Raw genomic sequence first — 27,086 nt, forward strand, 5'->3', positions numbered from 1 at the left:
TTCAATAATTATTTTATCCATATTTACACATATGTATGTATTTAAAATTAGATTTTTGCTATGATTACTGTAAGCTGCAATTTAAACTTGTCAGAAACTCAACCAGAAACTTATAAAGACTGGAATTACTTTTTTTTCAAATGATTACCTATTTTGATGAAAAAGAGACAAAAGACAAGTAAGCAAACAGTAAATAGAAATGTAGTTTTAAATTTTAATTACTTATTTAGAAATCTGAGAATGGGCATACCTCAGTTCCTCAGTAATCATGTTACCTGTAGTAATTCACTCTATTATTTTTTACAGAGTATAACATTAATATAGTAATGAGCCAGCCAAATGAATTCTCTAAACTAACACTAAAATGTGCTTATTTTACTGACGATGAAATAAATTTTGATTTAAAATATAATTAAATTATTTTAAAAAAAATTAAATTAATTAAGGTAAATTGGAAGTCAGCCAGGCATAGTGTTAGGGAAAAGAAAGTGTTAGGGAAGGGAAACAGCAGAGTTAAACCCTAAAGCAAAAGAGAGTACATCCAGAGTGCCAGAGGGGCAAATGGTTTAACAAGAGGCCAGGGACACCTTGGTTGCTCAGACAGTTAAGCATCAGGCTCTTGATTTTGGCTCAGGTCGTGATCTCACTGTTTGTGAGATCAAGGCCCTCATCAGGCTCTGCACTGATAGTTCAGGGCCTGCTTGTGGTTCAGTCCCTCTCTCCCTCTCTCTCTGCCCCTCTCCTGCTCACTCTTTCTCTCTCAAAAATAAATGCATAAATATTTACAAACAAAACAAAACAAGAGGTTAAAGAAAGAAGTGACTAGACCAGGAAGGTTTTGTAGGGTGGGGTAGGGAGTCTGGACTTTTGTGGGAGAGTAACAGGAAGCCACTGAAGAGTTTTACCCAAGGGAGTTGCACAGTGGGATTTGCTTTTAAAGAGATTGCTTTAGCTGAAGGTGGCAGCAAGAATCAATACAAGGAAAGATATTACATGACCACCGCAGTGGTTCTGCAGAAGTTGATGGTGGCTTTTAAAAAATGGTGGCAGGGGTGCCCAGGTGGCTCAGTTAGTTAAGTGGCTCAAGTCACGATCTCATATGAGTTGGAGGCCAGCCTTGGGCTCTCAGTTGAGACCTCAGAGCCTGGAGCCTGCTTTCAATTCTGTGTCTCTGTCTCTCTCTGCTCCTCCCTTGCTCATGCTTTGTCTCTCTCTCTCTCTCTCTCTCTCTCTCTCTCTCTCTCTGTCAGAAATAAATTTAAAAAAAATTAACTAACTAACTAACTAACTAACTAAATGGTGGCAGTGAATATGGGGAGAAGCAAACACATTTTAGATAAAGGAGAGATCTATGTGTGAAAGAACATGCATAATGAAGGCAGTAAATATTTGATAATTGAATGAATGGTTTTAGAAAGATGTTGACTTTTGAAAGGTCTTATATGTTGGCTTTTTGTCCTCAATAAAGTGAACAATCTTAATAAAGTGGCTCATCTTAATCATTTTACAAAAATACAAAAAACCCAAGAAAACATTATTAAATTTTATACCCTGTCTTATATACTGAAAAAAAGATTATCCAGATAAATTTATAAATTTATAAAATTTATTTACAAATAAATACTCTCATATCACCTGTAATATTTAAAAATACATTATTATACAGATCCTTGTGAATTTTTCAAAATAAAAAGGATGCCAGGCTTTGTGCTTTCCCTAGTGATCAAAATCATTATTACCTTTTTAAAATTCTTCTTTCCTTACCAATTATGCCCTGTTGATTTCTTTACAAGTACTTCTTAAATAGTTAATATATTTTAAATAAAATGAAATGTCCTTCAGATTCTGGGAAGTTTAAGGAATACTTTCTTGAGACTGCTTTCTTATTTTCCCTCTCCCACATGCCCCTGTGTCCTGCAAATGGCCTTCTTTCCTACTTCATATTGGAGAGTGGGCAGAAGTTCCTGCCCTGCCCTGCTTCTCCACCATATCTACATCATCTATATTACTTATTTCATCCAGTCTCAGTGGAAAAGAACACCCTTTCTTCTCTCACCTAGGTAGAAAAGCGTCCTTCATGTAATCTAATAGAGTAGAATTGGTTGACCACTATTCTGGATCTCATTCTCTACAATTCCTCAAGTCACAGCTATAACAACGATTCCCTTTCTTATATTTCTAACCACTCTATTACTGTTCTTCTCCATCAGCACGTCCATACCCTGTTTTTTCCATCTCAAAACTATCCCTTCTAATAACTACTTAATTTCTCTTCTTGCCTTATTGACTCTTTAGAAAAAAATCATCAAAGGCTGTATATATATTCCTCTGCTCATTTGATGGTTGGGTATGTTTCATTATTATACCCATTTTGTCTTATTTTTATTTTTACAAGTAGGTTATTTATTTATTTATTTATTTATTTATTTATTTATAAGTAAGCTCTGCGTCCAATGTGGGACTTGAAGTCACAACCTTGAGATCAAGAGTCACATGTCTACTGACTGAGCCAGCCAGGTGCCCTATTATTGTACTCATTTTAAAAGGACAGGAAGGCTTCACAAGGTTAGATATATTTTCCAAAGGCTATAAACTATAAAGCAGTTTGGACAAAACTTAAATCAAGATATTCTCATTTAAGGCTTTACTTTGCTTTGTAATATAAAGCTTAATGCCATCAATGTCATTCATGTAATTATTGCCATTTGTGTGTTTGTTTTTCTAAGCAATAACATCATAAAGACTTGACCCATACCACCTGAAGAAATATATGTGAATAATTACAGAACAAATCGGTCTTTTAAAATATGTGACTATAATAAGCACAAGACCTTTTTTTGCTGATTTTTTTATGTTGTAAAAGCTGTTACATAGATACCAAAGTATTCACTTTTTATAGTACTTTAAAAACAACATAAATGGTAATAAAGTATTACTTGCAGTTTGCTTTATACCATAAAATAAAAGAGACAAGGAAGTTATCATTTACACTAAAGTAATAAAAGTATGACATGGCAAAGAAAACTTATTTTATAAGCCTATTTATTTATTTATTTACTTACTTACTTACTTACTTATCTAAATTCAATTTCATCAGGAACAGACAGTCCAAGGAACGAAAACTACAGTTTAGAAGGGCAGTCTAATTGTACATAATTCAAGAAAGTAATGACTATTATCACAACTAAGTAACATTACGAACTACAAAAGTCTACTACTCATTGTAGATAATTCTTATTTTGCTCCATTATATTATTTCTCTAATTTCTTAGCTATCCTTTTCAGTAAATTTAAACAGATGATTCCTTCAACAAAATTAACCACTTAGTGTCAATACACTTTTGTCACTAAAGTCTTTAATGTATTGCTTTATTCTATAACATTCATTAAAGGCCTACTATGGGCAAGAAACTGTGTCAGGCACTAAATGTAGATGAAAAATGGGTGACATAGCTGCTATCTGAGGTAGTTCGAGGAGAATGTTCAAAAGTCACAGGTGACCTCATGAAACGTCTGAAAGTACATTCATTTAAATAAAAACATTTAGCCAGGTTAATACATAGCACAGGCAAATTATATACAATTACAATTTAATATATAACATATATTAATGACTAATGTACATCTCCCCATTACAATCTCTCTCAAATGTCCCAGCCTCTGAAGGGACAACATAAAAATTTTGGTTATACTGAGAAACTATTTTTCTTTTCAGAAAATGTAAATTAGCTTCTTTTGTATATATATAAAACAAGCACTACTAGTGTGGAAAGGAATGTGAATATTTTCATATCTCTGCATGGCAAAGGCTTTCTGAGCATAGAGAAATAGAATTTGGATTAAAGGACAAACCTTGGAAGTTAAAAGATGGCTGAGTAGATAGAGAGACTTCTGGAGTGCTTTACCTCCCAAGAGGGAAGCGTTAACATTTCAAAGGGGTTAAAGCCTGGAGCTATATATTTATATACTATAGGACTTTCCATGGGGAGTTGGGTTTTCTCTTCCTCTCTCAGAAGGAGAGGGGGGCCAGCTTCATAACAGCTCCTCTACAATTGCCCAGATTAATAATCTTGGGATTCTTCTCCTCTGGGGTAAAATCTCCCTTGTGCTGTTTACAGGGTCACCATTCTACTCTCTTCACATTGCTCTGAAGGGGGAAATGGGGTGTTGGTAACTGATGTGGTTACTGCTCCAAGAAATAACAGTCTATCCAGATACAGAAACTTTGTATTGGCTCAGGAAAAAAATAATAAATGTACATCTTAAGAGCTTCTCATGTTGAAAATCAGAGTTTTGGGAAAAAGTATTTTTGAAGACAAAGCTTCATTATACTTATTTTCAGGCAGATCAGGTCATCTCAGTAGTCAATAAATGATCTTATTCAGCAAAGACAACACATCGATCCTCATCATTCTGTCATAAGATTTCAATAGAATTAAAAGTAGGGATAATTTAGAGTACCAAACTTAGGATGGCTAAAGAAAACAAAAAGAAAAATCACTTACTTGATATTATCAAGGCAGCCCGATTCAGGTTTCAGAATGGCAGTATGATGAAACATTTTATATAAAGCAATCCCAAGGAAGATTACATTAAGCTGTAATGTAAAAGGTACTGTTATGTAGCATAACTGGAATAAAAAAAAAAAAGTAAGTCTATTCTCCATAACAGATGAGTTGTTCTGGGAAATTAGCTCTCACTATACTTATAAAGGAATTGGATCATAGATGATTGACTAGTATTTTAGCAAAGGCAAGAAGCCACTTTAGGGAGTTGGGATACCAATGAGTTACAAAGCACCATTATGCCAAAATACATACAAATAAAAAATCAGCAGCAGTTGGAATGATGCTGTGGAAATTGTAAAACAACTCAAAGCCAGGTATATGTTGAAAAAAATGGGCGTCTGGGTGGCTCAGTTGGTTAAGGTTCCAACTCTTGATTTCTGGTCAGGTCACGATTTCTTGGTTGGTGAGTTCAAGCTCCACGTCAGGCTCTATGCTGACAGCATGGAGCCTGCTTGGCATTCCTCTCTCTCCCTTTGTCTCTGCCCCTATCCTGCTTGTGCATGCGCACGTGCTCTGTCTTCTCTCTGTCTCTGTCTCTCTCAAAATAAATAAACATTAAAAAAAATAAAAGCCAAAAAAATTATTCCAGGTGTGTTATTATTTCTGCCCTCTGAACGTGGCCCCAAATTTACTGTTTGGGGATATATTTTGTGAACACAGCCCCAAATTTACTATTTGGGGATATATTTTGAAATGTTACATTCCAAAAACATAAATGCTAAAATCAATAATATATTTTTGAAGAGCTAGATCAAAAGGATTATAAAATGGTGGTAAATTCTAATGCTACAAAAAACTAGGATTAAAGTCCAGAAAACACTCAATGATACTGTTATATCACTAGAACCACCAGAGAGAGTATAGAACTTAAAGCAAAACAAAACAAAAAGTTCCAGTGTAAATTCCACATATTACATATATAAAAACTATAGAAAATATATTGAACTGCCCTTTGTGACCTGGTTTGTTTTAATATGTTCCAAAATTTAGGATTGGTGGGGTCGAGGAAAATCCAATTATAAGCCCTACTGAAGTTCTCTCAATAATACAATTCTATAATCCTTTATCAAATCCAAAAAGTCTGAAAAGTGAGAGTATTAAAAAATTAATTGAGTGGCCAAAAAGCCTAACCTTAACTAAATCTATTTGGTGGGAAAACCGAACTTGTACTGACATAGGGTTCTTCTGTCTTTATTCCATTTGCTTTTACTTTCCCATTTTTTTTTCTGCTGAATTATTACTGTTTGGTTTTAGAGTACTGCCTCGTCCCTACTGTTGATATTCATTGATGTGTTTGCTTTGGGCAACTGTTTATTCTCTACTAGGAATTCTATCTAATATGCAGTACATGTACCATATTGTCTTTCTGAAGTTTGAAAACTTTCTGAATTCTAAAATATGCCTGTTTCAAAGGATTTCAGATAATGAATTGGAGATCTGTATCTTATTCAGAATCAAGAGGCCATTTTATTTGGAGAATGACTTTGTATTATAAAATGATGAGTATATAAATAATGCCAAAAATAGAAACTAAATTACAATAAATAATTCATATTTGAAATCAAGATATTATGCATCTAAAAATACAAAAAGAAGTATGATTCCGAACACTTGCATAACTTATTTGTGCCATTCTTAAATGAAATCCTTCTGAATTTTAAAGTTTTTGAGATTTATATAAAAAACAAAACTGGAAGGAATAGTAAGGTATATTGCCACATTTCCAATTTCTGATTTCATTCATAGTTCAAATTATGTAAATGAAAGACAGGAAATATACTGTTGTGAAACTTGAAGTCATTGCTGTTCAAAATCCTACAAAGCCAAATAGATTATGTTGGATCGGGCTCCTAAGGAACTATGGTACTGCATAAATATTTGCAAAGGCATGTTTTCTACTCCAACAGCGATGATTACATTTTTTACAATATAAAAGTAGACTCTAATGAGTGTCTAATTGCTTGAGTCATATAGGGTCAAAAAGTAGATGCTTTTCCCAAATTCATCTATGTAAATTAAAGATGGCCAGATCATAGAAGTTTTATTTCTTGACCTGGGAGACACATAGTTAGTGAGGAGTTCTTACCATAATTATCAAGGTCGCTGGTCCTATAAAGCTCCAAATGAAGTAGGTGTCAAGTCGGAGCCAACATCTGCGATGAAACACAAGGGAGAGAAGGGATTAAGGACTGGGTATGGGACATACATCAAAAGTGAGAGAGTGACAGAGAAGAATGTGAACTGCAAAGCATCCCACTGGGAGACAGGAAATATTACATTGCTTGTTCATTTAAATGCTGAATTATGTGCCCAATTTCTGACAGCACTATTGATGGAGTAAGATAATTACCCCTGGAGGAAGCAGGGAAAAAATGGCACTAGGCCTATTTGCTAAGTCCTTTTGTGTCTGTCATAGGACCCTTAAAAAAAAAAAAAAAAAAGAAAAGAAAAGAAAGAGAGAAAAAGCCATACACATAGCCATTAAATCGAGTAGCTTTAAGCTATCCTTTTCTCTCCAATTATGGTGCTACATAACCTGTCTATCAGCTGTCAGGCAAAGTGACATTTTCCTGTCAAGAAGATCTGAGGAAATTCAGTACAAAGAAGAAATAAATTTGGTATCAGAAGATTGAAGTTTAATTAGGTTGGGCAGCCAACCTTTGAGAGTTCTTGAGTCTGAAAAAGTGCATTGTTACCGCCAATGCTTCTGGGGTTGCAAATGATCCTTAGCATCCCGTGAAGTTGATTCATGACCCAAAAGTAAATTATTAATCACTTAATTTCAGTCACATTTAATACTCCCCCAATTCTTAAAGCCTCTGGGAAATTACATTTTCATTCTTCAGGATGACAGGAAGACAAAATGGAAGTGACTAGTTATGAGAAAGATTAATGTAAATTTTGAACAAATTACATTTGATGTTAAAAATCATATCTTGAATTATTTGCCATTTTGCTATATTTGAAGAATAATCAAAAAAGAAAACACCTCCAGTGGAAAATATTCAAGAGTGGTTTGCTAAGTAGTCTAAAACTGCAAGTCCAAAGTAGATAAATATTTGATTATTATGAAAATGTTACTTAAATCTCAGCAATAATGGACTACCAGAGAAGGTATGAAGAAAGGAACTTATCAATGTCCATCGGTAGAGGAATGGATCAATCAATTGTTTTCTATTCATATGAGGAAATGTTATAAAACAGGTAAAAGAGAGGAGGTGGATTTTTATATGTCAACAAGAGAGATCATAACAACAAATGCCTTACACCTTTGAACATGCAGTTCACCCTTGAACAACATAGTTTTGAAGTGTGTGGGTCCACTTCCATGTGGATTATTTTTTGATAAATACAGTACAGTCCTGTAAATGTACTTTCTCTTCCTTGGGATTTTCATAATAACATTTCCTTTCCTCTAGCTTACTTTATTGTACGAACACAGTGTATCATATATATAACATATAAAATATGTGCTAATTGACTATTGATATTATCGGTATGGCTTCTGTCTGGTCAACAATAAGCTATTAGTAGTTACGTTTGGGGGGGATCAAAAGTTATATGCAGATTTTGGACTGCACAGGGGTCAGCACTCAGAGCTCTTCAAGTGTCAAGTGTATATTTAAAATATTACTTATATTTTTGACAGATATACACACACATATAAGTAATTTTATCTAATTGAAAGGGAAAAAATCAAACTCATATTAGTGTTTGCCTCTCATATGAGAGTAGGAGGACTAAAAGTGGACCAAAGGGCTTAACCATATGTTTTATTTTAATAATTACTGGAAACAACATGCCAAAATACAACAGTCTAACATCTGAGTGATTGAGGCAGTGATGTTTATTATGTTTTTCTTTTGACTTTTCCATAACTTAATTTTTTAAAAAAGGTTAAATCCTAAATTTTTAAGCAAATTAAAAATAACCATATACTCTGAAAAGATCAATTTTAAAACAACAAAAATCCAGCTTTCTTCTACTAAGTTAAATATATGTAATTTCAACAGAAGTTTAATATTTGTCCTCCAAAAAGAAACTGACTACAAGTTCATATTTTTTTACATAGACAGATGTTTTTTCCTATATTCAAGATAAACATAACAATCCTACTTGAAAAAATGCTATCATGGAAACAATAAACACTTAAACTGCTAGCTCTTAGCTTGCTTGAGTAATTAGTTATCTTTTTGTTGGTCTGTTGTCCAAAAACTGTGGTCATGGAAAATCAAAGTATGGTGGTGCCAATAAGCAGAATCAAACCAGAAAATTCAGGTTTGAAATATGAATATTATCCTCATGCTGACCACAGGGTAGTTTGCTATCACCCTAATACAGGTGTGTGTGTGTGTGGAGGGGAAAGACCAGAACAGAGGAAGTATTCATGAATCTCTCTTGGTTCTCATCAAAGATCATATTTTCCTTCAAGACCTCAAGATAAGAACAATAAAAGACAAAGCATGGACATTTCCCATATTAAAACATGCACACACACACACACACACACACACACAGAGTCCAAGAATGCTGCTGAAATTATAACATGATACAATACTAATAAATTTTGTATTTATTATTTATAACAGTATTTATGACTGTTAATAGTATAGCTCCTGTTGTTTTGTAGGTCAAACATGTTTTTGAGAGCTAATCTAAGACATAAAACACATCTTCAAATTCTTTTTAAAAGAATATGTGCTTTAAGAACTTCTGAAAAAATGTTACTCTACAGGTTAAGGATTCTTATAAAGATAATTTAAATTATGTTATTACAGAGGGCTTTGGACTAGGTAGGGAATTTAAAAATTTTAAATCATCTCACCAAATGCGTTGTTAAAATGAAATAATGCCATTAAATTTTAGCCTTACAAAGCTTTACTTTTTGGAAAACAGTCTCAGCAAACGCTTTATTTGGAAATAAACATGCTTTTGGCATAGTGATCTTTAAATGTGGAACTGAAGTTACTTTAGAAATTATTATTTTTTTATTTTTTAAGAAAATGCGACAATATCTATTTGGTGTAATAGATTTAAATTCCCTTTGGAGAGGATCAGTGAAAGAGGCAATATGAAACACTTAAAATGTACTGAGTAAATCATCCCTTCTTGAGCACTCTCTGGGCTTGACTATCTTCTGGAAGGCAGTGTGGCAAAAATCCCTTTTCTAATTCGATTGCCATATGGCCACACCTGCTGTTGTTTTTGGCCACATGCTGGTTTTCTCAAAGCTTTCTCTCTTTCCCATTAACTACCTTAAAAGTTTGAATGATTCCTGCCCCGAGTTCCCTGTGCCAATGTTGAAAGAATTCACCTGGCTTTAAGGTAAAGGAGAGTATTATGTCAGGTGTTTATTACATGCATGGACACATATATCCCATGTCATGGTATTCGAGAAGTCTAGGCCATTCAATGTGATGTGGCTATAGTGAAAATGCTCAGGTTAAGAGGAGACAAATGTGAGAGGAACAACTTACTTCGTGAAGCACAATAAAGTCCAGCTTGCAAATGGCTAGACAGACCTGTTATTGAAGAATATGATTTATCTGAAAATTGCCTTCATCCACTAAGCAATATTTAATTTGTGAAGTCATTAATGTTAATAGACCATTCTTGCTAATTTTTAAGATATGTCAATTTCTTTTTCTAATGAAATTCAGTCATATGAATATAATTTATAACGGATGTTTATACCAGTACAAAAGAGATGGCTTGCAGTTGAAAAAGCAAGTACATTCTGACCTCACTACATGCTTATTTGAAGTCATGTTGAAAAATATTGTGAGGTCAGATATATTTTGGAATTCAAAGGAGCACTTGTCATATATCATAAACCTTGACTTTTTTCCCATTTGCCTAATACAAAGAAGTCATAAAAATTATCTTTTTGTAGCATTTTTCAAATTGTAAAACCAGAATATATTGTTATATATTTGATGAAGTCTTACTATATTAATACAAGTTTACTGATTAAATATTCAAAAGAACTGGCATATTGCAGAATTATTCTCTTCTAAAATGTAAGAAATCATATTGCAAATTAAATAATAAAGTGTTGATATCGGATCAGTCTTCCATAAAAATGTCAATTATCAACCCAGCCTTTACCACCTTCATGTATACACAGAAATAATAAAACAAATTAATTTCTCAAAACAAGACAAGAGAAATAGACAAGAACATACTTCTAAAGCTTATTTTCTTCTACTATTAAATTGCCATTTTATTATCATTAGTCATTTTAAAAAATGTCTGATTCTGTATTTAGAAAACTGGTAAGTTAATTACCCAACGTATATTAAGTGCCACCTAAAACATTTGTTTTACAATGCTTTTAGATTTCAGTAACATCATCAGAATCTACTTCCTTATGTCAAGTTAGCAAGTTTAATATAGTGTCATTAATATGCTCTGGGACATTATATTTTGTTGCCTATTTAATTTACTCTTATCCAACTAGATATCTGACTATTCTCCAGGGTCTGAAACAACGTAAGTTAACAATGGTGTTTTCTTCACTTCTACTCGACTCCAAATTGCAGACTGAACCATCCTTGGTGAGTATTAAATGTAGCCAATAAACAGGGGCGCCTGGGTGGCGCAGTCGGTTAAGCGTCCGACTTCAGCCAGGTCACGATCTCGCGGTCCGTGAGTTCGAGCCCCGCGTCGGGCTCTGGGCTGATGGCTCAGAGCCTGGAGCCTGTTTCCGATTCTGTGTCTCCCTCTCTCTCTGCCCCTCCCCCGTTCATGCTCTGTCTCACTCTGTCCCAAAAATAAATAAACGTTGAAAAAAAAAAAATTAAAAAAAAAAAAAAAAAAAAAATGTAGCCAATAAACAATATTTGGCTACTACTAGACCATAAAACTTACAAGGCTTAATTATATCAGGTTGTTTATGAGAGTTTGTATAATACATAATATTTCTTTTCTCTGTAACATATGCAGATCTCTTTATATTTGTACTACAAATATCTGGCAAGATTGAGAGAGAAAAGAAGGAATAAAGAGAATTGCGGCAAGAAAAAAAGGAAGTGAGGGGGAAAAGGGGCAAATATATACTTCAAGCATAATAACTTTGGTTCTAAACTCAGTGCATAGTATGTCTGTTAAGATTTTTTTAAGTTTATTTATGTATTTTAAGAGAGAGAGAGAGACAGAGACAGAGAGAGAATCCCAGGCAGGTTTCATACTGTCAGTGCAGAGCCTGATGTGGGGCTCTAATTCATGAACTGTGAGATCATGACCTGAGTTGAAATCAAGAGCCAGATGTTTAACTGACTGAAGCCACCCAGGTGCCCTTGTTAAGACTTTTTTTTCCCCTGTTCAGATTTTTTTTTAACGTTTATTTATTTTTGAGATAGAGAGAGACAGAGCATGAACGGGGGAAGGTCAGAGAGAGAGGGAGACACAGAATCCGAAAAAGGCTCCAGGCTCTGAGTTGTCAGCACAGAGTCCAACGTGGGGTTCGAACCCACGAACTGCGAGACCATGACCTGAGCTGAAGTCAGATGCTCAACTGACTGAGCCACCCAGGTGCCCCGCCCTGTTCAGATTTTTTAATGCCATTTTCATCACAGCACACTCATGCATCTAATCTTGAAATACTTTGTGAGCAAGTATATGAACTGGAAAAAATATTGGCAGAGTGATGCAGGAATGGAGTGTGACCAGTGGTAGTCAAGACTAGCATTTGTGGTTCACCTACAGCTTGGGATTGTAGAATTCAGCACTAGATCTCATAGATGAAATGCAGGTTATATTATCTTCATGTCCCCAGTATGTTACTTGAAAGATAAATGTTTCACTACTTCATCAGCAAAATACATCCTACACTTTTAGGGTGGACTACAAAGGTTAGAAAAGCTTTAATTTATTATTACTAACTGTTGGAATATTTCCCATGGTCCCACATTGCTTAAGTTAATTGAGGCAACAACATAAGAATTGTAATCACTACTCTATAAATGGATGCTTTTAATACAATTTATTGTACTAAATTAGAACAATGTTGCTAATCATAAAATCTGTATTTCTTTATTTGTATCAGACAAATAATAGTACCAGTAATAATAATATTTCTAATTCAATAAATGCTTATATATACCAGATACTTTACATATATGCTTACTTATATATAGGGGCGCTAGGTGGCTCAGTTAAGCATCCGACTTTGGCTCAGGTCATGATCTCGCACTTTCTAAGTTCGAGCCCCACATTGGGCTCTCTGCTGTCAGTGAAGAATCCACTTTGGGTCTTCTGTCCCCCTCTCCCTCGCTGCCTCTCCCCTGCTCACACTCTCTCAGAAATAAACATTTATTTATTATAAATTTAAAAAGATATATATGTTCATACATATACACATATACATATCTATTTAATCATATATACAAAAACACATATTCTCAAACTTTGTAATAGTTTTGCAAGGTGCTTATAGATTGGAATTATAGATTGGAGAATGAAACTCTGGAAATCTAAGTGACCTGTCCATAGCTCCAGGCTGGAGCTCAAGGCCCTAAGATCTGAGTCACATGCTCTACCCACTGAGCAGGCCAGGAGTCCCCATCCAATTCAATGTTATTTAGCTGGGCTCCTTGTTTAATAATATTATAATCTAGTATTTAAAAAATATCAAGGGGCTCAGTTGGTTAAGCATCCAACTTCGGTTCAGGGCATGATCTCTCAGTTCATGAGTTCAAGCCCTGAGTCAGGCTCTGTGCTGACAGCTCAGAGCCTGCAGCCTGCTTCGGATTCTGTCTCCATCTCTCTGCCCCTCCCCCACTCGTGCTCTGTCTCTCTCAAAAATAAATATTAAAAAAATATTTTTAGGGGTGCCTGGGTTGCTCAGTTGGTTAAGCATCTGACTTCAGCTCAGGTCACGATCTCACAGCTCATGAGTTCAAGCCCAGTGTCAGGTTCTGTGCTGACAGCTTGGAGCCTAGAACCGGCTTCAAATTCTGTGTCTCTGGCTCTCTCTGCCCCTCCCCCACTCATGGTCTGTCTCTCTCAAAAATAAATAAACATTGAAAAACAATTTAAAAAAAATCAATACTCACTTTTCTACCCAAATGATTACATGGGTTGAATAATGAAGTGAAAATAAAAAACTGGGGGTGGGGTTTTTAACCAGCACAGGGGAGACTACCTCTTTTAGAGTTGTTCTTAAACTATTGAGCTAGGGAGACAAATATAAGACTTAATACATGATTTATAATAATTTTCAGATCATAAAATTTGATTTCAATTATTTTTAAGACCTTGGTTATGCTTCTAGTACTCAATGATGCTCTGATTCACTATAAATGTTTATGACCTAATTGACATATTTCGGAAACCCCTTACAAATACTCAAGCCCACGTTTTAAATCTTGGGCTATTCTTTGGGCTTTACTCCGTTCCAAGCCCTCCCTCCTCCTGGAACCTGCTCCCAATCCTTTTCCCATCTACCCATCATGTTAACCACTCCTTTCTCTTATATTATTTGATTGTGAGGAAAGTGGTATAAACTATAAATGTGATTTTCTCTTTAAAGAAAATTTAACTGTTAAAATGGTTTGTTTTTTGGTAATATTGAGGTAATTAAAATTTACATGAACTAATTAGTTTCAGGTCATAAAATTAAAGTATCTAGCATGAAAATTCCAAATCAGCCCTGTTTAAATTATCGTTAAGTCAATGCCAGCCTTTATGGTCTGACAGTATCATTTATTGGATGACGTCACTGAACGTGCATACGGATAAGAGTATAAGAGAGACTAAGAGAAGAAACAACAACAGAGATAAAATTGAATAAATGCCCATTGTTAACGGTACAATTTAGAATGTAGTCCACCAGCTGAGAGTTACTTATTTTTTTAAATGACTATACTGATCTCCTAAACTCATTTTTTTGAATGTCCAATTATTGTGACTAAATGTAATTCTAAGTACATTCTCGAGAATACTGTCAGCACAGATAAAAAGATTTCACTAAACGATATCAGAAAATAATAATAAAATTATCTTACAAGCATTGTAAATTGATGGCAAACTAAGCAACTTCTCAAAAACAAATTATGTGTGTTTTGTGTGTATGTGTTTAGTAATCAACAACCCTAACAACATTTCATAGAAAAACACATCATAACGCATCAGCCAGATGAAATATGATAGTTACCACTATCTGCATCAAAATAACATTTATTTAACCTAGAAAAGTAATTTTATCTCTTATTTTATCTCCTACCATTGATATGCTTCTCTACTTTATAGAAATGTAAGTACTTATTACTATTATTATTATTATTATTATTAAAGGTTTCAGAGATAAAATCTTATTGGCAGTATAGTAAAATATAAGTACATTAAGAGGAGAGAAAAGGGAAAAAGGTTTATTATTATTTGGATTACTATAATATATATTCAATGGTTTTATTCTAGATGTACTCTAAGTGGTGGAAACTGAGGAGTAAAAACTTAATAATAATAATAAAGTTCCAATAATAAGTGAAATAGATTTCCAAGACATAAAAATTCAATGTATTGAGCTTAATAAGAATTTGCAGAAAGTGGCTGATAATATGTTCTGAATCCTGGCTAATTCCAATTTATTTAAGACTGGATTTGTATTAAAAAAAAAGTCAATGTAGCATATAAGAAGGGGCCGCTGGTAAACAGACAAACAAAAGAAACAGTGCAATTGAGATAGTAGATTTACATGAAAAAAAGAGTCAGGAGATGAACAGGGAGTCAGGAATGCCATCCAAAGTCAAATAAAAGCAATGAACAATAGTAACAGAAACTGGAACAACAAAGACAGATTTGATAATAAGGAACAAGATATATAATTCTATACATAGAAATCCTTCGAGTTGTGTAAAAATTCATTGCTTATATTTTTCTTTGAGAAAATATCTTGATTAAACACCTGATAGAAAACATGATCTGTTCATTTCAGCTTCTCAAGTAAATACAAATGACTGAATAATGTTTCTTTCTCCACACCTGCTTCTTCAATGGGCAAAATAGACACTGGGTTGGATGAATTCCCAATTGGTAGAAGTTAAACATTTTTTTCCATGTATTCTGAAGGTCTCTCTGTGGACAATGTATTTAAGATGCACAAAAGAGCCACCAAATGCTCTATGCCTGCCTATGATAGAATTCTAAGCAATTTTCCTTGTTCTTCTCTCTCCCTCTTTCATCTATCCTTCCTTTTCTCTATATCTGCTGTGTTGCTCTTTGTGTTGGGAAAAATCATAATTGTGGAACCAAACTATTATCAAGGCTTATTTTAAATCAGTGCCTGGGAAGTAAATTAGCCTCTATTCCCACACAGTAATAATGTCAGTAAATGAGAGCTTCCAGTTATGGTGCAGGAAATTAAAGCAATGATGGCCAAAGATTGAACAGTCACAAGAGACTTACATATTATTGATTCTAAGAAAAGATAGATTCCTACTATCCAGAAAACGACATCTGTCTCAAAATAAATGACTAAAACACAAAGCAAGCAAGTCTGAGTCAGTTTAGTAACAGGAAAATTTGGAAATATCTAAAAAGAAAAAAATAAAATAAAAGCAAATCAGGAACTGCAAGAGAGTGAAATGAAATTATTGAGAAGCATATTCGAATGCTATAAGGTCACAAATAATTACATATCACTCAATTTAATATCTGAGAGGGGATGTACATTAATTAAAGTATAAAATCCGATGACCTAAGTGTAGTGACTGCTAGGGAGTTCCTTTTTAAGTTGTTGAAAACGTTGTAAAATTAGACGGTGGTGATGGGTGTATAACTGTGAATGTACTAAAATCTACTGAAGCATACACTTTGAAAGAGTGAATTTTATGGTATGTGGATTATATCAATAAAGGTGTTATTAAAAACAACAACAACAACAACAACAACAACAACAACAAACTTTTGATTTAATCCCCCCACGCCTAAGAGGTCTTTAGAGGCAAACATTTTTAATGTCTTTAATCCTAATTTGTTCTACAGTGGTCACTGGGATCCACAAAATGAACTCAGACTTGACCACAATTCATAAAGGTCAGATTAAGAAATTATTATTGTTGTATTTACACAAATGGCCTCATATAGCCCTCACCGTACTCCGGGCGGGGGGGTGGGGGGGACAATCAACAGAAGTGAGACAGTCTTCTTTCAATCACAGTGTTCGTGCCTCGGAACAGACATGTATTCCACTTTAACTGTGCTCCCAGTAACACTTCTGCTTGTCTTCTCTCCTTATGAATTCTCTCTTCTGGGAAGTGAGCTGCTTTATTGCCAGCATATTCAGGCTGCTGATTGCTGGTGGCAAGTCATGAAATTTGGCTTATTAACTTCTGTACAAATTGATGTTATCTAACCTCATCTGAGCCTTCACTACTGCTTGGAAATCTTATTAATGTCTAATTGGCTCCTTAACACATTTTCCATAGTGCTCATTTCAAGGCTTTTCAAATCTCCTGTCCTCTCCAAATGACCTCACCTATTCACTCAGCCGAAGTCAGGTTCTTCTGATTGATGGAAAAGTTCTTCCACTTCGAAATTTATCTTATCTTTTCTTTCCTTCATACTCATCTCAGAAGAGAGGGGTCATTTTACTCTTCCCAAAACATCCTAGTTTAGTGGAAATAAATCTGACCTGTTTTATCACACACATCTGCCACTAACTAGCTCTAGCATCATGGGCCAGGCAATTAATTATCTGATCTTTGATTTTTTTTCATCTGTAAAATTAATGTCTTGGACCACGTGAATTCCAATACCACTTTCATTATTAAATAAGGTTTTCCTAATCTTATGTACAATCTTATGCCTTTCTATCCCTCAGGACCTTTCCTTTTCATTCAGCCTCTCTCTATATTAAATACAAATGAAGCATAAGATATTTTCTATTAGTCTCCTCCTATCAACTTGATTCTTCCCACCCTAGACATTCTTCGGACTTTATTTTTAAAAATTCTTCTTCACTACTGTTATCATGAGTTAAGCCTTTCATTATTTCTCAAACTTTTTCAGGGTGCAGGTAATACTTGAAAACTCTACTTTCTTGCTATTGACTTCTCTCTTTGAATCTTCCAATTTGGTTTCTGCTTCCAGCACTAGCAAAATAATTGTTGCAAAGGACAAATCATTTTTCCTCAGTGCTTATCCTACGTGAATTATCTTTGATATAGAACACTACAGATGGTGTTCTGAAACACCATCCTGAAACTGCCTTCTCATTTTCCTCATGATTCTCTTTCAAGGCTCTGGTCACCTCTCGCCTTTCTCTATTTTTATTTTCCCGCCTCAATCTATGTCCTAAATGTGGGTATTCATCAGAGATCTATCTTGGTCTTCTTTCTAATGTTTTTCTATTGAAACTTTCATTCATGCTCAGGGTTCCAACTGTTATATTGATGTGGATTACAAAAATATTTTTCACTGAATTCCTTTCCAGTATGTTGGACATCTCTACATGTATGTCTCACCAATTTGAACGTACACTGAAACCAAAATTCATCTCTATGACCCAATACTCACCTAGGGGAAAAAAAGGGAAAAATACAAGCTGCCCCTGTTCCTATTGTCTCTCTTTCTGTTAATGATATAAATTTATTTCCAGTAACTAGAACTGACAGGTAAGGAAGAACAGAAGCCATTAATATCAGGGACTACACTGTCCTCTGAATACACAGTTTCTGACATAGCTAGTTCTACATTTGACAAATGTCTCAATGCTCTGAAAGATATTAAAACAATCATCTTCTTATAATTACTCAAGGGTATGATGTAGTTGTGGGACAATTAAGTTCTTTTCTAACAGAATCATACTGAATCTCAAGGTTTTTCCTCTTTCTACCTCATAACAGAAGTATACTCATGAATTGAATTACCCCCATTTGCTTCTCCAGTTCAAACATCTATTGCTATGAGGTGATATAAAGACCTTAGCTTCCAAGAAAATACAAGGCATTTATTTCAACTAGATTTCAAAAGAGAAAAGAAAAAGAAAAGGGAAAGAAAACATAAACTCACACTTTATCTGTTCCATAACTCCTGTAGTCTACTGCCGCGGACACAGCCACTATGAGCGCAGGCATCCCATAGCCAACCAGGTAAAAGTATTTCCTCCGTGAATGCTCACTCTCAAAAACCTCCACCAGCATGATATAGAGTTGCACTCCCTCCAGGAACATCCAGGTGAAGGCCGCCAAGAAGAAGAAATGTAGTAGGGCAGCAAAAACTGCACAGGCAATCTAGAAAAGAGAACAAATGATTTGAATGACAACCAAAAGAAATATGACCAACTACCATAACATCAAAACAAATATTTATCAGGGTGCCCGGGTGGCTCAGTCAGTTAAACGTCTGATTCTTGATTTCGGCTCAGGTCATGATCTCATGGTTTGTGAGTTTGAGCTCCGCATCGGGCTCTGTGCTGATGGCATGGAGCCTGCTTGGGATCCTGTCTCCCTCTCTCTCTCTCTCTCAAAGTGAATAAAAATAAACTTAAAAAAAATTTTATCAAGACTGCGGTAATACAATAGGTCTGTCAAAAAATAACCTAAATAAGATTCTTAAATTTCAGATATTAAAACCTAATTAAGTATAACCTACCTTTCAAAACTATATTTAACATTCTACTAATAATGTCTTACAGATGACAGCATAGTATTATAAGGAAAAATAATAAAATTTAGGAAAAAGTTCTAATAAGAGCCTAGTTATTGATAATTATTTCTGAGATTAACGTTTTAAAAACACAACATGAATTATTTTTCTTGGCCTTAATCATGGGTGTTCTAACATATTAAATTCTTCAATTGTAAACGAAAGAGAAACATTAAAACCAAGGAGAATAAAAGCTCTTAAATTCAAAACGAGGGGCGCCTGGATGGCTCAGTTGGTTGAGCATCTGACTCAGTCTCCGCTCAGGTCACGATCTCCTAGTTCCTAGGTTGCAACCCTGCAGCGGGCTCTGTGCTGATGGCATGGGGCCTGCCTGGGATTCTCTCTCTCCCTCTCTCTCTGCTCCTCCCCTGCTCATGCTTGCTGTCTCTCTCAAAATAAATAACGATTAAAAAATAAAAATAAAATAATTATAGTATTTTGTGATGGGATCACCAATTCATTATTATTATTTGCTTGTTTATTTCTTCCCTGCTTGATTTCAGAAAGGATTTAAGGTGGCATTAGGAAGTTCATACTAAAAAGTATAAAAGTAGGTTTAAAATAAAATAAAATAAAATAGAAGGCTCCAGAGTACTTTCTTTCCCTCTATTTCTTTCTTTCTTCCTTCCTTCCTTCCTTCCTTCCTTCCTTCCTTCCTTTCTTTCTCTTTCTTTCTTTCTTTTTTTTTGTTATTGTAAAAAATGTTGGCCTAGAAGACAGCCAGCCCCTACTTTGGCATATTCTCTAAGGCACTACGAGTTTCAGCTGACCATATATTCATTTTCTTATGTGAGTTCTGGAATTCTCACTCCTTGGGGGAAGCAGCAGTCTTTATTTTTAATTTAAGAAATTCTAGTTAAAAATCTATAGCTCCTACTAGAAAAAGGCAACAAATTTATAGAAATCATCAGATTATTAGGGATTCAATGATAAGTATGATCCTTGAGACAGAGACAAAGGCCAAGTCAGTTTCACCAAGTAAGAGAGATGGCGATGAGGATGTCTCACGTCACCAGGCTAGAGACAAAGCCGAGCCTACTCACCGTAGAAAAGTCAGGAAGAGGACACTTATCCAGCAACAAGAAGAAAGACAAGTTGGGCTAAGATGCACTCTACTCAACTTTTTCTTTTTTTTTTTTTTTTTTAATTTTTTTTTTCAACGTTTATTTTATTTTTGGGACAGAGAGAGACAGAGCATGAATGGGGGAGGAGCAGAGAGAGAGGGAGACACAGAATCGGAAACAGGCTCCAGGCTCTGAGCCATCAGCCCAGAACCTGACACGGGGCTCGAACTCACGGACCGCGAGATCGTGACCTGGCTGAAGTCGGATGCTTAATCGACTGCGCCACCCAGGCGCCCCTCTACTCAACTTTTTCATATCAATCTTTGTTCTCTAGGCTACTTGTCAGAAGTTAGTTTGTGCGGCACACAACGTGTGGTGAAGTTTGTCATACAATATGTACATTAGGAAACAAAAGTATGAATAAGGTTTCTAAATGAAAAGAAATCACACAGCATTTGAATTGCAGGTTAACAAGAGAATGAAATGATTTCTTCTTGGAAATAGCACAGTTTTCCATTTCTTGCTTTTTAGAGTTGGAACCTCAACTATTAATTTTTGTTATCAGAAGACTTAACTCTTTTGGGAAAGCAATGTGCACTTTGATTGCTTATTCATATGTATGCATTTATGGGAAAAGCTGTCACATTTGTGTATGATAACCAATTAAAAGTAAAATCACCATAATTGTACCCTTTACAGCCATTAATCATGAATGTGTAATCACAAACATGAATCCAACTGCATTTTTATTGTAAAGTACTCCATACTTATGGACACATACCAGAGAACAGCATTAAGGGAATGAATTATTTATTATGCCTACACATCTTCTAAAAAAATGGAAGTTTTTTGTTCTCAATTGCAGTTTAGTCATGAAGCAAACTTGCGCTATGTGCATGAATCCTAAGTAAATAGAACGGGCCTCACAAAAAGTATAAGCAGGCATAGAGTCTGTTGAATAATTAGATACTATCTGTTATTCACGTTTTCTGTTTGGTTTCACCCCAAACAGTTGGCTGGTGCAGTTCCTTTCCCCCTTTTACTTTTCCTACTTCTTTCCTTCCTCTCTTTCATTTTCTGATGACTGAACATAGTTAGTAGTAAAGTACAAAGCTGGCATTAAAGATGTAAAAACAGAACTTGCACAAATGTGTGTCAAACAAAATTTGGGAAGAGTTTATAAATTCTAAAAATGACCTACGGTTTAAACTATTTTCCAAATAGGTCAATTAAAAAAAAACTCATTTTATACATGAAGTTTTTAATATGATATAAACTGATTTTTTTTTTAAGTATATGATGGGGGCACCTGGCTGGCTCAGTCAGGAAAGCATACAACTCTTATCAGGGTTGTGGGTTGGAGCCCCACACTGGGTGTAAAGATTACTAAAATAAATAAATAAATAAACTTAAAAAAAAAAGAGTATGTAACTTTGAAAAATAACAATTGTATCTATCAGGAGAGATATTCTTCAAATCCCCACATGATTTTATTTGACATTCATCAATATTCTGCTCTGATAAAAACAAAATGAAACAAACACCCACACATACAAACTAATGAGGAGATACAGTTCCTTAGAATTGCAAGGTTATGAACAGAATTTCTCAAGAAATGCACATTCATACATCCCTAACATTCACTGCCTCTTTACAACAATGGGGTATGAAAAAGGGAAACTGAGTAAGATCTGAAAATTAACAATTATCTTAGACAACTAGAAGAGAGGATACTTTCAAACAAGAATATTTTGGGTATTAGAAAGCTGGAGATGGAGACATTTTTTCCTAACATCAGTGGAAGCTGCTTACTGGTTGGTCCGTTCGGTTGATCCCAATCAGGAAGAGCAGTTCAGCTACAAAAAGGCTGATGCAGAGGTTCTTGTGGATGGTGTTACGGTCACTCTGGAGCCCACGGAAAAAGCAAAATGTGAAGATGCAAATCAGGAGACAAACAAGGGACAGCAAAATTCCAACCCACGTGATCACATCCAGAAGAAGGTCATGGACCGCATCACTGTGCTGGAAATACAACAGAAAAGCCATAAGTTGCACTTATGCATAACAGATTGTGAAGTCTTATGAGGGCCTGGATTCATGAAGCATGATTATCATAATGCGCTAAATATCCTATGCACACACAATGAATAAGATAACTTAATTGTTCAGGTTTTCTAGTCCACAGGTAAAAGATTTTATATTTTCTGCAGTTTAAATCAGTTTGCTATTCAGGGATGTCAGTAGTGTTTGTACCTTTCTTGATTAAATATGCTTTTAGGATACAAATAGTTGAAGCAACCTAACCTAATTCTGGCCTAAGATTTCAGGGAAAATTTTATTTTTTCAACTCATATCACTTTTTTAGGTTAATTCTTTGACAACTCCCACTAGGGAATACTCTATTTAAAAAATTAAGCTATATGCTTAAGGAAGTGGTGTCTCAACTGAAATGCTTTTTCAATCACCAAGGGATTTTTTAATAAAAAAATACAATTCCTCTGTTCTGTAGGTTCTTTATTAAAATTTCCAAGGTTGAGTTCATAAAAGTATGTATTTTTATAAAGATTCCCAGTTAATTCTGATGAACAGCCACATATGCGCACCATTTATTTAGTGGAAGATCTAAAAGAGTGAGGATATACACTGGATTTATATTCATATTGAATGGCTTAAGGAGATCAGGAAGTTTGATCCTTGAAGGGTTTGCATGAATAGAGCCTGTTATACATAGATGGAAAATAAGCATTCAGTATTACTATACCCCATAGCAGCATAAAACAGATAGAGCTAAGAAAAAGAAAAAGCTCATAAAAGCTTCTGTACTAAAACTGCATTTTTTTTTTTTTTGGTTCTGTTAAAATAATCTTGAGAGTTCCATACCATCCATGTTCCTTGTTCTTTGTACTATCTCATTTCTGTCCTTGTTCCAAGATTCCAGACTCTATTCCTTCCCTATGGTAGATTGACTCTACCCAAAACACTTCTGTGAAGCATTAGAATATATAGTGGCCCAACACAGCAGCATGCCAAGGTATTGGAGCAGAGTTCAGAAATTGTCCATGACTGTCAATGCCTCTTTTCTTCACAAGTTTCTGGAAAAGCCCTGAAGACCTAACTTCCATAAGTAGGACTTCTTCTCAAAAACCTAACATTAGATTTTTTAAAAATGTAAGTGGCAAAGGGATCTGTATGATGCCATTTATACAAAATGTTAAAGGACAAAAAAAAACAGTGACTTTGATTTTTATGGATATGTGCATAAGCAGTGCAAGTGTAATATGAGGACGGGAAATTTTTTAATTAAAAACAAAGAAATGCATTTCTTTTTTTTTTTTTTCAACGTTTATTTATTTTTAGGACAGAGAGAGACAGAGCATGAACGGGGGAGGGGCAGAGAGTGAGGGAGACACAGAATCGGAAACAGGCTCCAGGCTCTGAGCCATCAGCCCAGAGCCTGACGCGGGGCTCGAACTCACAGACCATGAGATCATGACCTGGCTGAAGTCGGACGCTTAACCGACTGCGCCACCCAGGCGCCCCCAAAGAAATGCATTTCTAATTGACATCTTTTTCCACTGTGTAGATCATACACGTTGCTTGTTATTTTAGGATGGAGATTACTACATTTGGTTGTCTTCCACACTGTTAACTCACTTTCAAAATACATAAATATCCAGGTTTTCCAGTGTTACTTGTGTCTATTCAAACTTCATACTTTTAGGTTTTTTACAAACATCATACAAAGATTATTCTGAATATGAAAATTCTTACAAGTGAGTCCCTATGCTGTAACCTAAATCATAACTCTTCTCAGATTGCCAGATGAGACTTCACAGTTGTTATTTGATACAGAACTCTGCTAGCACACTGTCAATGAAACCGTTTTGAAATATTCCTGCATAACTCTAGGTATATTTCTCGGAAGGAGCTGAAATCATGAAAAGAAAACTACATGAAATTTTGCTTTAACTGCTTTGTTCTCCAGGGGACACTAACATAGTGTTGGGTCTCAGATAGCTTAAATTACTTTTACTATTTGAATGTAGAGAGTGGTTAGTGCTACCCGGTTCCCTGAACAGAGGGCTATTTGCTCTCTTCTTTGACTCAAAGGAAAGATGCTGTGTTTGAGTATCAAGCACCAATGTTCAGCACAGCAGTCTTCTATAATGGGAAAGATGGCAGGTATAATACATTCTCAAATGTATCCTAAAGACCTAAAACACTAACGAGAGAGAGAGAGAGAGAGAGAGAGAGAGAGAGAGAGAAAGAAAGAAAGAAAGAAAGAAAGAAAGAAAGAAAGAAAGAAAGAAACCAAAAAACTCCTGCCTTTGTCTGGGTAGTTGCATTATTAGAAATGTATTTACTTTACTCAGTGCCTTCATAAGTCCATCAAAAACCCCATGCAGAGTTATTAAGAGAAGAATACCAGATGCCAAAACATCAGTAGAAAAAGTACATTACACTCAAAGACAGAACAAAAAAAGTCTAGTGATGAATTCACCTTTCAGGTATTAGTGTCTAGCTCAGAAATCATCAACACCAACCACCCTGTGCTTACTATACTGTGATAGCAGAGCCCTTCAGGATACAACTCACCACTTGAATTTTATAAATAAGATGAAAGGAAAAGAACAATGGATATTAAATGCCAATAAAAGCTGTAAGTATAGACTTCTTTATCATAGCGTACCATAACAGAACTTTCAGAAGGCCAAGCTATGAAAAAAACCACATCCCCTTCAAAAGGATGGCCAATTGAATAAAACTCTTAGGCATGGTGTAACAGTATGATGATCGATCAAGTATTCTTATTTCCAAGGTTTGATGTTTGTGAGCACTATATAACTCAATCACCTATAACCTGTACTATACGTAACATTATGTGCCTTGAAATCTTATTAATCTAATATCTTATTAATGTTTTAACCCAACATGTAGTACTACTAGGTTTGACAAACGAAAAATCCTTAATAAATATTTGTTTTTGAATGATGATGATAATCGCACTCTGCTTAGACCAAATGCCTTAGAGCTGAATTACCTATATCAGTATAGGTTTAACATCCCTTTAATCTCCACTGAATGCTTAAAAAGGTTTCAAGTATTACATGTTAAAAACTGAGATCCTCATCATATCCTGTTTCTTTCTCCACCCCGCAAACAAACTTTTCTTCCCTCTGTTTTCCCATTTCAGTAAACAACAACAACAACATTCTTTGAGGTATTCTTGCCAAAAACTTATGAGCCACGTTGATTCCTCTCTTTCACATGCCACACTTTATCCACCAGGACATCTTGTGGGCTCTGCCTTCTAAAGCTGGTATATGCCCATCACTTCAACTACACCAAAGTGGTTGGAGCCATCCATTTTTTTTAGTAGCCCCCTAACTGATCTCCCCACTTTGATCCTCACCCCCCTTCCCTCTATATACAACAGGGAAGAGAGATTATTTTTAAATATAATTCAGACGATATGACTCATTGATGAAAGGCATCCAATGTCTTCTTTCCCAATGACAGTAAAAACCAGTCTTTCAAAGGTCTGCAAGGCACTATAACATCAGCATCTCCATGGCACCATTTCCTATTCTCCCCTTCATTCAGTTAATTCCACCGAGTTGTCCTGCTCCATTCTTTGAATATGTCAAAGACATTCCAGGCTCAGAATCTTTGCATTTGCTGTTCCCTTTGCCTGGAATGCTCTTCCAAAAGGCAGCTGCATGCTGACTTGATACCCTCTTTCAGTCCCTCTTTCAAATGGTACCTTCTCATAGTTTTTCTGAGTCACCATATCTGAAATTGCAACCACATTTTCCCCATTCTGACTTTCTCTATTACTTTTTCTGCATTATTTTTCTCATCAGCACTTATCTACAGTATATATTTTGTTAACATTGCTTGTCTACTGTCTGTGTCTCCCTCTAGAAATTATACTCCAAGAGAATAAATTGTTTTATCTTTCTAATCACAATTTTATCCACAGGTATAACATAAAATTACATACCATAGAGTGGATGCACAATTAATATGTTGATTGAATGACTCTCTAATTATCCCGATCTTCTAGAGTGGATTTAAATTATAAACTAAAATTTGTATCATGCTGTCCACTGCACAATCTTTGGAACTCTTTGGTTTTTAAATCACACACTCTAAAATCTTAACTAAAAGATAAAGAAAATTAGAGCTGAAGAATGAGAAGGATGTTACACCATAATATTTTAAGATATGTTGAAACGTCAAGGTGTTACATTAATTATGACAATGGAGGCCAAACTATGCAGCGAAGTAAGAAGACTTCAGAAATAAGTCTTAGGGTCTAAAGGCATGGATTTAACCCTGCCACTCCAATTTCACAATTGTTACCTTGAACAAACTACTTAACCTTTTAAGTATCGAAAGCCCCATACACATAGAGATAAAATGACTGAGGCTTCAGCGTCTTGTGATAAGTAATTAAGCTAATATATATGAAAGCAAGAAAGTCAATGTTTCTTATTTCCTTTTTTAAATTTTTTTTTAATGTTTATTTATTTTTGAGAGAGAGAGACAGAGAGTGAGCCAGGGAGGGGCAGAGAGAAAGGGAGACACAGAATCCAAAGCAGGCTCCAGGCTCCCAGCCATCAGCACAGAGCCTGATGTGGGGCTTGAACTCACAAACCGTGAGATCATGACCTGAGCTGAAGTAGGACGCCTAACCGACTGAGCCACCCAAGTGCCCCTCTTATTTCCTTTTTTAATTTGAAAATAGTCTGGATTATTTTCTTGTTCGACAGCAGCCTTCATTTAAATAATCAAAAGTCTG

General features: G+C 35.1%; 1 protein-coding gene across 35 annotated transcripts in view; it reads right to left on the bottom strand.

Moving 5' to 3' along the window:
* Positions 1 to 27,086, bottom strand: part of ADGRL3 (adhesion G protein-coupled receptor L3) — an 828,850-nt gene that overhangs the window by 76,924 nt on the left and 724,840 nt on the right. For all 35 annotated transcript variants that reach the window (XM_045473912.1, XM_045473918.1, XM_045473914.1 and 32 more), the window contains 4 exons: positions 22,094 to 22,303; positions 18,582 to 18,802; positions 6,655 to 6,721; positions 4,506 to 4,597 (listed from right to left, as the gene is read on the bottom strand). In XM_045473912.1, coding sequence (XP_045329868.1) covers positions 4,506 to 4,597; positions 6,655 to 6,721; positions 18,582 to 18,802; positions 22,094 to 22,303 — 590 coding nt within the window. The remainder of the gene's footprint in view (positions 1 to 4,505; positions 4,598 to 6,654; positions 6,722 to 18,581; positions 18,803 to 22,093; positions 22,304 to 27,086) is intronic.

The sequence above is a fragment of the Leopardus geoffroyi genome, chromosome B1 (genome assembly GCF_018350155.1).
Source record: "Leopardus geoffroyi isolate Oge1 chromosome B1, O.geoffroyi_Oge1_pat1.0, whole genome shotgun sequence".
NCBI classification, from domain to species: domain Eukaryota; kingdom Metazoa; phylum Chordata; class Mammalia; order Carnivora; family Felidae; genus Leopardus; species Leopardus geoffroyi.